The 13,092-nt window shown below is 31.2% G+C and overlaps 1 protein-coding gene across 8 annotated transcripts in view; it reads right to left on the bottom strand.

Annotated features, from left to right (window-relative positions):
- Positions 1–13,092, bottom strand: part of LOC113393856 (zinc finger protein 408) — a 121,406-nt gene that overhangs the window by 23,946 nt on the left and 84,368 nt on the right. For all 8 annotated transcript variants that reach the window (XM_064219101.1, XM_026630949.2, XM_026630952.2 and 5 more), the window contains exon 6: positions 8,541–8,772. In XM_064219101.1, the coding sequence (XP_064075171.1) occupies positions 8,541–8,772 (232 nt within the window). The remainder of the gene's footprint in view (positions 1–8,540; positions 8,773–13,092) is intronic.

Below are 13,092 nucleotides of genomic sequence, written 5' to 3'. Positions count from 1 at the left end.
GACTTGCTGTAATTCTTAGCTTCGTTCATGAGAAACCGATTCAAATTTCTCGATACTATCTTTGATATGATTTAAGCACCTAAGCAATCACTCAATGTAATTAATAATTTTGAATATTTTTTTTACTTAACGTCAACGAATTTGGCTCTTACAAGCACTTTTGAATTATAATTTACCGAAAAGAATCGCCAATAAACTCAGTAGGTACTGTTTTTATCTTGTAAGCAATAATAACTCCTATATAATCTTGTATTGGTTTTTATATTATTAATGATTTTTATTTTTTAATTTCGATAGAATTATTTCAATCACGTAATATAATTCAATACATAGCAAGAATCTATCAAGAGGACACCACATTTATAATGCTAGTATCCCCAGTGGGCCGGATTTCTTTCTCTCAGACAAATTTTTCCATTAAAATTTTTCGAAAATTATAAGATGGATTATGTGCTCAAGTTACCACAATTCCCAATGGTGGTTTATCGTCCCCTTACTTTTAACGACGAATCACAAGTAAATGGATGGAAAAAAAAGATGGCGCGTATTTTTGTAATACCTAAAGGCTGTAGAAACGATACAATATGTATATAATTCAATGTTATTTAATATGACAGAAATTCATATATAAATATGCATTGAATGAGGAAAAAAGTTGGATGAACTCTTACGCGACTGTAGAAAAAATATAAATGGGTTACGAAAATTATGAAGTAAGAGAATGAATCGCATTGGCCCAGTGGTGAGAACATATAAATCTTAACTGAAAGTTGAAACCTGGCTGACCAGTAATTTTGAATAAGCTTCTCAAAGAAAGCCAAGACCTTCTCAAAGGAAGAGGCAGTGACAACCCAGCTGTAGAACTATACAGGTGTATTATTTTTAAGCGAATGATAATCACACTGTCTGTGATATCTGTTATATCATAACCCGCTCGCGGCTTCGCACGGGATTTACTTATAAAGAAAATTATATGACACAAATATTATTAAAACTCTATAGCAGTCAAGAATAATTTAACACGCTACAAGTGATTTCTTTTTAATTAGATCTCAAGTTTCGGACGTTACACCTTACATACGAACAACCTTTAGCTCTTCATAAAATTAGTAAAGATAAAAATACCACAGACATTCATCTCAACTCATCTCGTCATCCGATATTTCATCCCAAACGGGGTGATATAAATGCACACATTTCTTAAGAATTAAAGCTCAACCAAAAACTATAAAAATATGATAGACATAGAGACAAATTTACACACTATAAATATTAATATTCAAAAACAAAACACGTCCTAAATAATATTAACTATTATCCCATAACACGGCTCAGTCTAATGCATGTTGCGTTTAAATAAGCCCTTTGTGCGTTTAATACAAATGTTTATATTAACTTAAATAAATTAATTCTCTCTAACTAAATACTAAATCCAATCTAATTACTAAAACAAAATCGAACACTAGCCATAAATTAGGCTATCATTTATTCCGCAATACGATATAGCTTAGTTTAATTTAAAGGAAATGCATTAGCCGCCGACCGCATTGTGGTTCAGTATTTCTGTATTTCTATCATCATTTTAATATTTAGCGATCTGTATGAGTAATATGTATATATAGACTGTAGTTTTTGTAGATAGTAGTTGGTGGGCTTTGGGCAAGTCCGTCTGGATAGGTAATATTTAGTATTGTTGTGCTTCGGTTTCAATGGTGAGTGAGCCGTTGTAAGTAGATACAGTGGACTTAATCTTCTAATCTTAGTTCCTAATGTCGGCGGCGCATTGGCGATGTCAAAAATCACTAATATTTCTAAGATTGCCTATGTTTGTGGGAAGACGGTGAGTATCCAGATATCCCATTTGCCATTCTGCCTAAACGAGTGATTTTTTAGTAAATTGTCATTGTTACAGGATTCTGTGCCTGATTTAAAGTCGTATAGGACTATTAGAGTGTGCAATAGAGTGCATTTATATTCACCCTTGCCCAATATCATCTGTAGTTGGTTAGGTTAGGTATAGCCATGTCTGAAATAGTACATTGCAAAGAATATCATCATTCTTCAAAGTATATCGATAAAATGATGTTACGAAATTAATATAGATTATTATTTAATACGTGAACCAAATAAATAAAGTACGTCTTCAATATATATTTAATAAAGCTGTAGGTATCAAAGTAATTTGGACATGGAAATATATATTAGATGTAATATTAATGGAAATAGTGCATAAAAGAGAATTTCAAGCGTCACCGTATTTAGTATTCACGATCATATTAATGAGAGTTCAAAGGAAAATCGACTGTATCCTGTTTTATATAAATACGCAAATAGCATGAAATTTTGTTAGCCGCGGGGTCACCGTCATCGCGACGCAATGACTGTATTGATTTCCCCACTCCCAGATCAACCCCCACATGTAGGTATATAAGTGATAGTTGACACGACACCCCCCAAATGCACAATTTCGTATCAGGACTGTTTAATATGACAGCGATCTCGTAAGTGTGGCTTACGCGTTTACGTTGTTACATCATCATGTAAAAAAACGGTTGTGTGCGTGTTGATGTGTTAGTGTAAATACGTGATATGATATACCATAACACTTGTACGGAATTCATATATTTTATTCTTACTCACACTAACGTATAATCATTGGCATCGACGTTATACTTTTAATAAATAATAATTCACTTAAATATATATGTTTTATCTGTAAGCAACATTGTTGTTTCTGCTCTGGTTTATATTTGTGATTCTGTATCCTTAAAAATGGATTTCTATTTAATAATTTTAAATCGTTATTTAATATTTAAATTGCATATGGAATTTTATATACACTTGATTGAAAATTTTGACGTCGATGGCGCAGTAGGTTGTTCTCTGAATAATATTCGTAGGTTCGTTTCGTGCTGAAGGCTATTATGAGCTATTAAGCTTAAGAGTTTCTATAGTTATCGCTAGTTTGGAAAATAATTGCGGTAGGAATCTAAATGACACCTCCTTATCACCTACTTATCACCATAGAGATCATCCAATATGGACATTTGTTTGAAATAAGCGTTATTAAATAGATTGTTTGCTTGTTTTATTTTTATATTGGGCAAGTTCTAAATTCACCATTTTGTTCTTTATTTATGAGTATTTATATTTCTTTACGTTCATTTCAAAAATCAAATATAATGCTAATAATTATTGACACACTTTACGAAACACAGAATAAAAAATTGAAATAAATGGAAGATATTTTTAGTCCAAACTTAAATCACCTCTCGCAAAGAATGTAAAGTGATATCAGAAAATGTTATTAAAAAAACTTCTCGACTGTTTCAAAAGGGATGAAAACTCCGTAAATTAGTAAAATACTTTCCACTCGGACAGTGAGTCTTTGTTGGCTGGCTCCGATTTTTAGGGTTACGTAAGAAAATTCACTTGATCGAAAAACGCTCACAATTTAAACTTTAGCTGGAACTCTTTAAATGCTAAGATTTCTATCGATGGAAAGAATTTCCGCTTTTTGCTTATAGTTTGCTTTTTTACTTTTAGTTTTACACATAGTTTGGTTAAACACTAGGTTTTTATATGTTCAGTTTGTGTTGTTAATTTCATACGTGACGATTTATTGTGTTAAATTTATAAATAAATCAGGTAAAAATAGGGTAATTCAAATAGAGGAGAATTGTTCTTTGGTTTTTAGCACTTAATAATAAAGTCTAGAAAAATTTGCAAACAAAAGTATTAGGATTTTGTAACTATTCATTTTTAAGCTGATTATTTTTTATAAAGGGCATATCGCTAAGTGGTTAAAACACGTGGATTTTAAACAATGATGGTAGGTTCAAACACAGGCAAGCACCACTGAATTATGGGCTTACTTTTGGTTAAAAACAATCTCATTATCGCTGTAGGAAAACATAGTGAAAAATCCCACACCCTTAAAGAGAAAACGATCCTTTATCATATTACGTTACCTACATCAAATAAATACGGATTATAGTTTATAAGCATAATTAATACGATTCGGGCTTGACCATTTCATCTCGCCTCGTCTTTACAGTTTAATATCGAGTTTTCGCGCTTTCGAGCGTAAGATCTCAGCAACTTGTCAGCGCACCTGCGCTTTTTTATCTGGACCTATGATGAAGTTTCGATTTAATGAGATTCTATATTAATAAATATATATATTTTTAATAAATATAATGTTATAATTGCGAAAAATAAGTAAAGACATAGGTACCTATTAACATATCGAATACCGGCCTCAGTCACTCTCAACGATTCAAATACTAAGTGCAAGCTGTGAGTGGTTGTAGGGCTTCGTGCAAGCTCGTCTGGGAAGGCACCACCCCCTCATCAGATAAACCACCAAACAGTAGTACTCAGTATTTTTGTGTTTCGGTTTAAAGAGTGAGTGAAGTACTAAGAACTACAGGTTGGTGAAGCCTTGGTGATTCAAGGAATGGTTAATATTTCTTGCAGCACCATTGCCTGTGAGCGCTTGTGACCACTTACCATCAGGTGGCCCATTTGGGCGTCCGACTAACTATAATAAAAATGTATTTTTTTAAATTATATTAATCTCTTCCTTAAATGAATATACATATCCGTTGGTCACAATAAAACCCTCTGCTTTAAATTTTGAATTCATAATGTAAGCGATGTCAATCTTAGATATTAATCTCGCATCTGAAGTTACAATGACTTATTTTAAGCGCAATCGAGATGTATGGAAAGAGTTCTGTTTTTAAATATTTTACACTAATTTTCGCCCACGGCTACACCTGCGTATTATGAGCAGTGGTATGTTTTAGGCATTAAAAGTAAACTTATGCCCTTCATTTGGGTTCAAGCTTCATAGCAAATTTAATCAAATTCGCTTCAGGTTAGCCGTGAAAGCGCAATAGACACAGTTACTTTCGCATTTATAATATTAGTACAAATAACTAGAGCTTATATAACACCAGATACAATTACTGCTTTTGCCCTTCCACAAACACATAGACACACACGCACACACACAAATAACAGACATTACCACTGGAAGAATAAACCACTCCTTAAACAGACTATCAATGCACAACTAACAATAGGATCTGAGGAACTTTGTGTCAATATTTACACTGGCTCACTCGCTATACAAACTGGAACACAGCAATACGAAGTATTTATCTTAGGCAGTACAATTAATGAATGGATAATACCCAGACAAAATCCTACCACATGGTAAATGAGTTGTCATCCACCGCAAAAACCACCAAAGATATAAACAGGCTCGAGAGCATTTGTGTTTATTTTTCTTTAATTTAATTTGCAAACAATTACTGTTAATTATTATATTATTTCTCGTTTAAGATTTAATGATAAAGCTAAGCTATTGTTTGGTAAAATATTAACATTGTGTTTTATTCTTAACTTGTTAAAGCTATCATTCTTATTATAAAAGTATTGCATTTATGAGTTAGGTACTCGTAAAACATTACACTCTGGTGAAATTTAATCCCTGAAACATATCAAATCATAATATACAGTAGTAAATGAAGGTGCGTTTATTTCGTAACACGTAATTAAAAAACAACTAAACCAATATACATAAAACCTTTTCCAGGAGATGCAGTGCGTTTCGAAGAAGGTTTCAGTTTATAAAATGATTATATAAGTTGCAATTACATCGGCTTTAGTATTAGACTATTGACGTGTGAATTGAATTTTCTCGTGGCCTCTGGATCACAAGATTGTTAGAAAAAATTATATCAATCTGTTTCTGAGCGTCAAAAGAAAACCTAAGCATAGTTAGAATGATTATTATCTCTGTATATTTTTTTTTATGTACAAAATATTCATACTTAAAGTTCTTGTATTTTACTTTAGTTTATAATGTGACGTTTAATATGTTCAACTATTTTAATTCATTTCACATAAGCTTTGTTTTATAAAACTATGAACAGGATATGAATAGTATTCGTAAAAAGGGAAATCATATGGAAAAAACGTTTGCAAATACCATATAATTGTGTAATTATTTCATTGGTCAGTTCGAATATTCAATTTACGAGTACGCGTACGAATTACTTTAACGCGAACTTCCTAATAATTGTACCGGAAAGATAAATACGAATCGTTCGAAATATAATTGAAACTCACTAGCTAGCTGTCCCGGTTTCGCACGAGTAGAATAAGAGACTTTAATAAACTTTTTTCGTAACATAAGTATTAGTTATATCGTAATAAGGGCATGTTTTTTTTTTCTTAAACAGTCATCAATATTTCAGACAATTTACACAAAAATATAATGAAGACATTTAAACCTTCCTCGTGAATCATATGAAAATCCGTTCGGTAGTAGCTGATAGTGTTCGGACTGACAAGCACACAGATGAAGATCTTTGTTTTTGTTATGAAGATATCTATAAAACCTACCTACATATAACCTTCTCATTAGTAGGGTAGTCGTATTAATTGGATTTGTGTTGTACTAACGTTCACTACCTGACCTATAGTTATATAACGTATTCGTTTTGTTACAAACAAATGTTATTCTAAATTCAAACGAATACATTTCGTTCCATTTGTAAGTTCTAATTTTAAAATAAATAAAGATGGACTCCGAAGAGCCATTGTTATGTAAAATCGAAGTAATTGACGTAAAAGACGGAGTTTTTACTTCGCCATTCTATTTATTTGAAAAACTTTTAAAATCTCTCCCTTTGATTAAAGTGAATGGAAAAATTGAAAGCAACGTTCGTTCTTTTATAAGATTTTGCTTCCGCTGTTTAGTCACAAAATTATAGCATCGTTTTAAAATAGTCATTTTATTTAAAATATAAAAAAGTATTCAATTTTTAAATTAAATAATTTCTTAAAAATAAAGTTTTTGCTTTTGTTGTATACACAATTAATATTTAACAAAAATTAAATTAATAAAGAAAAGACAATTTTACACTACATTTAAGTGTCCGTAAAGTCAACATGTTAAATTTCAAAGTCACACTTCAACTGGCCGTCATATGTGGACACTACTGTAATTACGACAATTAAAAAACTCATTACGCACTGGCAGCCAACAATCATCGTGAACCGTGAATAAATATTTAATTACTACTGGCAACACCGCTATTGACTATTGTGTGAAAAAGTGTGGGAACGTTGACAGTGCTTTGTTTGATTTTTTTTTATTTTAAAAAGTATTATAAGTGATTAGACATATACTATACATATATATTTGAAATATTCACTGACTTAAATAAATTTAAAAGTATCTTAAAATGATGCCGAAATTAAATTATTTAAATGGTAAACAACGTGTAACAAAATGGAGATTGGTAATCAGCTTTAATGGATTATTTATTAGATATCAATTAACTATACATTATTTAAACAAGAAAATATAAAATATGTTAATAGTCGCTTACATCTACATATCAATAAAACTCGACATTGAAAAAAGATCCCACCGAATAACTAATTTAATTATATTGCGCATACGAATAGCCCGAAACGTCGCTATTGGCTAGTTCGAACATGGAAAAACACGTGAATTTTTTTTTCTAAACCACGTAGAATGTACGTTGCGTAAAGCCGTGTTCTGATTGGCCGGCCGTCCGGCAATAGCAGACCATTGGACAATTTTTTTCCCGCTTTTCACGTATACGGCGTTCGTAATTTTTTTCGCGGAAACTCCGGCCAATGGAACGAACGTAGTTTTAATTATAAAAGTTGTTCTAGTCTCGGATTGTTTTTGCGGCACGTATATGGAGCCAGAATAACGGGTTGCATGAGTGCTATAGGTATTTTATAAGGCCACTGCTATTTTAACCACGGAAATCGGATTTAGTTTGTACTAACTTCTGATGTCGTCGACATGTTTAAGAACTTATTTTTGCGGGAAGGATGGTATGGTTTGTTAATTAGTTGTGAAATTAATGCAATGAAATTAATTTAAAAAAAGGTTTTATATGCATTCGAAATTTGAAATGGTTTGAGTTTGAGTTTGAATTGTTTTGAAACAGTAATTTCGTATCGAGAGAATGTTTTTAAGCGCGAAATAGCTCGCGATGCGATCTGTTTTATAATGGCCGACCGGTTTAAATTTGGAATTCTGAAGACACATCCCGTATGCCGTGATGTATGCGCTTGCGTTTTATTAAATTTGTTTATTTACACTAGCTTTAGATCACGTTTTACCTTATGGATGCCGCGATAGATGATTGTTTCGAAACCTTCTAATGGTTTCAGTTAAATGTAAATTCAATATTTTAGCTAACTTCGTTATTCGGATGTAATAATCTTTGAAAAACATTTCCAAAAAATTGAAAACCATAATTATCCTTAAGTATCACAGTTTTTACGAGTTATTAGGAAGCGCCATTTTATTTTTCACCAAACGATTTTTATATTCTATATTTGACAAAGAAAAAAATGGTTTTAGTTTTAATGTCCAATATTTGTTAAGTGTTTTTGTTCGGAAAATCATCTGACTTCGATGGTATGACGGGATAACGCCAGTAATATCAGTAATAATAAATATTATTCACTAAACTAACCTGTATGTAACCGGGTATGTTGTTGAACGTGGCTCAATTGCTTGAACCGTCTGTCGCAGTAGGAACATTTGTACGGCTTCTCGCCCGTGTGGACCCTGATGTGCTGGACCAGCTGGTGGTTCGAGCTGAATGATTTCAGGCACTGCTGGCATTGGTGTGGTTTCACCTCACCACCCAAACCACGTTGCAGCTCCCTCGCGTGCATCTGCATGGCGTTTTTGTGCATGAAGATCTGGAAACGGGGTGTTGGCTGATTTATATGGTCATTTGAAATTGCAGTATGGATTAGATTTTGAAGTTTTTTAATTCGTGCTTTCTTTAAGGGATTTGGAGACATATGTTTCATAGTTACTTAAGATGTTATGTCTTTTAAATTAATTAATTGGAAAATCTTAATACTAGTAAATATTTCTCACGACAGAATGTTTTTTCGTGTGATTTTTTTATCGGTCCAGGAGTTTTTTGAGAAATGGAAATTATTTTCACATTAAATAAATCTTTTCAGATGAAACAAGACATGTTCTTATAATAGATTAGTATCACTGTATAACTTTCACTAAAACATAGAACTTGTGTATACTATGCTATGTAATAGACCGTATTATTTTTCTATAAGAAGTTTTATCTTTTAAAGTATCTCAAATTGATTTCATTTAAGACTTCTAAATCAATTAATTAATTAGATTTAAATGAAATTTTAGTTCTTAGATAGTCAGAATGCTGCATATTTTCAAATGTAGTCGTACATCGATTACTTATAGTAAAATAATTTTATGTAAGTTAAAATTTTGCTGATAAAATATTTTTTGTATTAATAATATGGAATTTAATTAATAATAACCTATATTAGTACGCATAAAATCAAAGTCAAAATTAAAATATTCTGTATTAAAATAGGCTCATAAAAGCACTTTTGAATCGAAAACAATATGGATTTAAATGTAAAGCTACCACCAGCTCGGAAAGTTGATTCTACCGAGAAGAACCGGCAAGAAAATTATTAGATAAACGAATACCGTGTTTATAAATACACATATGTAAATAAAATTGATAAAAACTACAATCATTTTAAAACGTTCAATGAACACGAAATAAATACCAAAAAACACTTTTAAAAAATGAACAATAATTACTTGAATCTATGATTAAAAATCGAAATCAGAATATACTGTAATCGGGTATTAAGGCAATAAAACCTAAAAAAATCACACCAGTTACTATTTTTCAGCATTTAAATTAAATAAGATTGCATAGTAACATATCCTGCATAGAAATCGATTAACGATAACTCCATACTTTTGTATCATCTTTTACCGAGAAATACGCGTCATTAATTTTTTTTTTTTTAACAAAATATTTAAATTCTTAAATAAATAAGCTTATTTTAATAAACTCTCAATGCTATGATGTGTTAAAATATACGTCATACGATATTATAGGCCCGGTACGTCCGTGTACAGTCCACATTAGGTGGAGGGTGTTAAGTTTCGCGCTGGCTCCTATAATTTTGCCATGGTAAAGAAATTGCTTTCTACCAGTGAGTCAGATAAGAGGGAATTATAGGGACTTAAAATTATTTATCGCCTTCGTATAGTCCGTGAGCGGTATATTTTGATATGCGATTGCTGGTGGGATTTGTGCTTCTTAGAATTTTATCTAACGTATTTTTATATTGTAATTGAATTGCGTTTGTCTATTTCGATGTTATGTATTTGATTAATACACACAATGTAAATAATGACCGATGAAAAATAAGTGATTAGTGAGTTTATTCTTCTCTTTAAAATCTACTTTCTCTATCTATTTAAATTTAATGTATCTTGTTAAATAAATAATGTTCTTAGTCATAGATAAAATCAACGTTACGTTTGAAAGGAACTAGTATAAAAAAACTTGGAAGAACGTGAAGCACACTTTTTTAGTAAAACCGTTCATGGTTTTTTTGCCTGTGTGTAATAATTTTACTTCCAAGCTTTTATTTATAATTAATAAATGTTTTTTTTTTCTATCTTTGTGAATTGCGTGTTGTGATAAATAGGAATTTTATAATTCAGAATTAACGTGATAAATATTATTTTGAAATATTTATGAAATATTACCTAACTAAATTATTGTGAATATTTTATCGTGCGGTAAAAATTACCATCGTATTTCTGATCACAGCTTGGTATAGTAATTTAATTAACTACATTTTTATATTTTTTCCTCAACGATAAACTAACAAAACAACAAAATAAATACTCATTTAATTTATTTGAAATTAACCAAATAAATTTTATTTTTAATTAACGATATAAATTACCGTTAGTACATTAATGGATAATTAAAGTATACACAAATATATATTAATTACGTAAAATAAACAATTGTCGTTAACAAATAATGCAATCAGTTTAATCTTAGTTATATATTACATAGGTATATTTATCGAAACCTTACTTCTATGCGATTGCAAAGAAACGACTTCAGACACGCAAACGTACAATGTAGGCCAAGAAAATGTATACACGTTTTAACATTATTGCTATTTGAATGCGATATATTATTTTCACCTCGATCCTATGATATAAGTTCATACTTGACTTAGTGTATTTACCGCTATTTATAATATAGTGGATTCTATTTATTGCTGTATTTACGGTTAATAAATAAGAACGTTAAACTAATAAGTGTTTATACAGAGTGTTCTTTTTACTCAATTTGGGATTTTTTTTATAGTAACTTATTAATTTGTTAGGGAATTTAATGATACACGTTAGTTATGATGTACGAAAAGAAAAGTAAATACCTGGGACAGAAAGGCGGCATTCTCGAACTTATTCCACACATCACAAGGCATTTCATCGCAAAAAAACGCGTGCATATTAAAACAATGTCTAATTGTAATGTAACGCTATATTAATCCGCTTTGATTGAGGAAAATACGGTATAAACATTTATTAAGTTGTTTTACATGAAATATTTTTAATTTCTTATCTCCTTCCTGTAATAAACGGCTATATTTTTCAGTAGACAACAGGAAAAGACGGACGCTGATTTGTTTGTATATACGTACTATATTAAGCCGTGAGTAAGCCTGACCTTTATTTTTTTTAAATAATATACCGCTAGTTTTTTTTTTTTAATTTTATTTTATCAAGTGCTAAGAAAATTGTATGGTGTATACTTTAATTGGTCGACATTGTAGCCCTTTCACGCGTGTTAGAAAGTGGAACTAGAGGTTTTGATCACGCAACGAAGAAATTGCAAAGAATTTATGCTTTTGATACGCTATGATGCCGGGGTCTAAGGTTCTATTCCCGGAAGGCGCAACGTGAGATATACTCAGAGATTTATAACGATATCACTATCGACCTAGCTGTTATAATGTTTTATGATAATCGCTTCTAAATAAACCCGTTTCTGTTATGTTTGTGCCACATCTTCGCTCGAACACGTCCAGCCGGTAGAAAAATAGAATACTATCGTAAAAATTAATTAAGACAATTAGTATGTGGCGTTTCCTTCAATTGTTTTTGTTATTTTGGTTTGAAGTATTTATCAAAGTGTATTTCCTGTACAGTATTGCAGGACTCGTGAAAAAATAGTTCGAAGCATCAGATTGTTTAACGATCGATTTTTTTTTATTTCAGCGACAATTTTTAATATTATACTCTTGGTAGTTGAAAGAATAGAGATAGTTTGCGTATTAAAGATAATTTAATGGAGGCCAATTATGTTATTTTTAAAAAATGATTCTTGCGATAGAAAAATAAAAAAAAACCATAAACGTGATGATTGATAATACTTGCGAAGAAGTTCACAAATTGAGTCAATATTATTTTTTGCGTTTAATGGCTGAGTACCTAGCTTATAAGAATTTTGAAGTATTCAATTGAGGGTTCAGTATAGGGAGAACGGAAGGAAACATACAAAAAGCAATTCTAGCCAAAATAAATAAGGCAGGACATCACCTATTAAATTTAATTAATCAAAATCCTCGGTGTTCTACCGGCAAACAATAGTACTTAGTATTGTTGTATATCAGAAAAGTGAGTGAGCCAATGTAACTACAGACGCAAGGGACATAACATCTTAGTTCCTAAGGTTGGTCGTGCATTGGTGATGTGACTTTTACCACCATATGATTCATTTCCCAGTTCACCTTCTTATATTACGTATTATGTAAAAAAAAGTACTCTTTATTATAATTCAAGATTGAGTAGAATGACGTTATTGATGTTAACTCATCGCCGTAATACGGGACGTGATCAGACAACCCCTTATAATTAGCAATATAAAAAACGACATAAAAAACCCATGAAAAATGCAAAGATCATAATATTTCCGTAAATCGTTCCGGCGGTGGAATTAAGTCTCTATTAAGGGCAACCCTTCCGTTGCGATTTTTAACAAGATTCGAGCCTTGATAACTGAATTTATTTGAATTTTACTAGCTATTGTTGTACCGTGAACATTCAAATGTGAGATGATTATGAGATGTCATACAATGTTGTAATTAAACTAGGCGTGCCCTGCATTTTCATCTGCGTTAAAGTGTTATATATGAATT

This window comes from Vanessa tameamea, chromosome 26 (assembly GCF_037043105.1).
Source record: "Vanessa tameamea isolate UH-Manoa-2023 chromosome 26, ilVanTame1 primary haplotype, whole genome shotgun sequence".
Taxonomy (NCBI): domain Eukaryota; kingdom Metazoa; phylum Arthropoda; class Insecta; order Lepidoptera; family Nymphalidae; genus Vanessa; species Vanessa tameamea.
The sequence above is the reverse complement of the archived record's forward strand: the minus strand, read 5'-3'. Positions and strand labels throughout refer to the sequence as shown.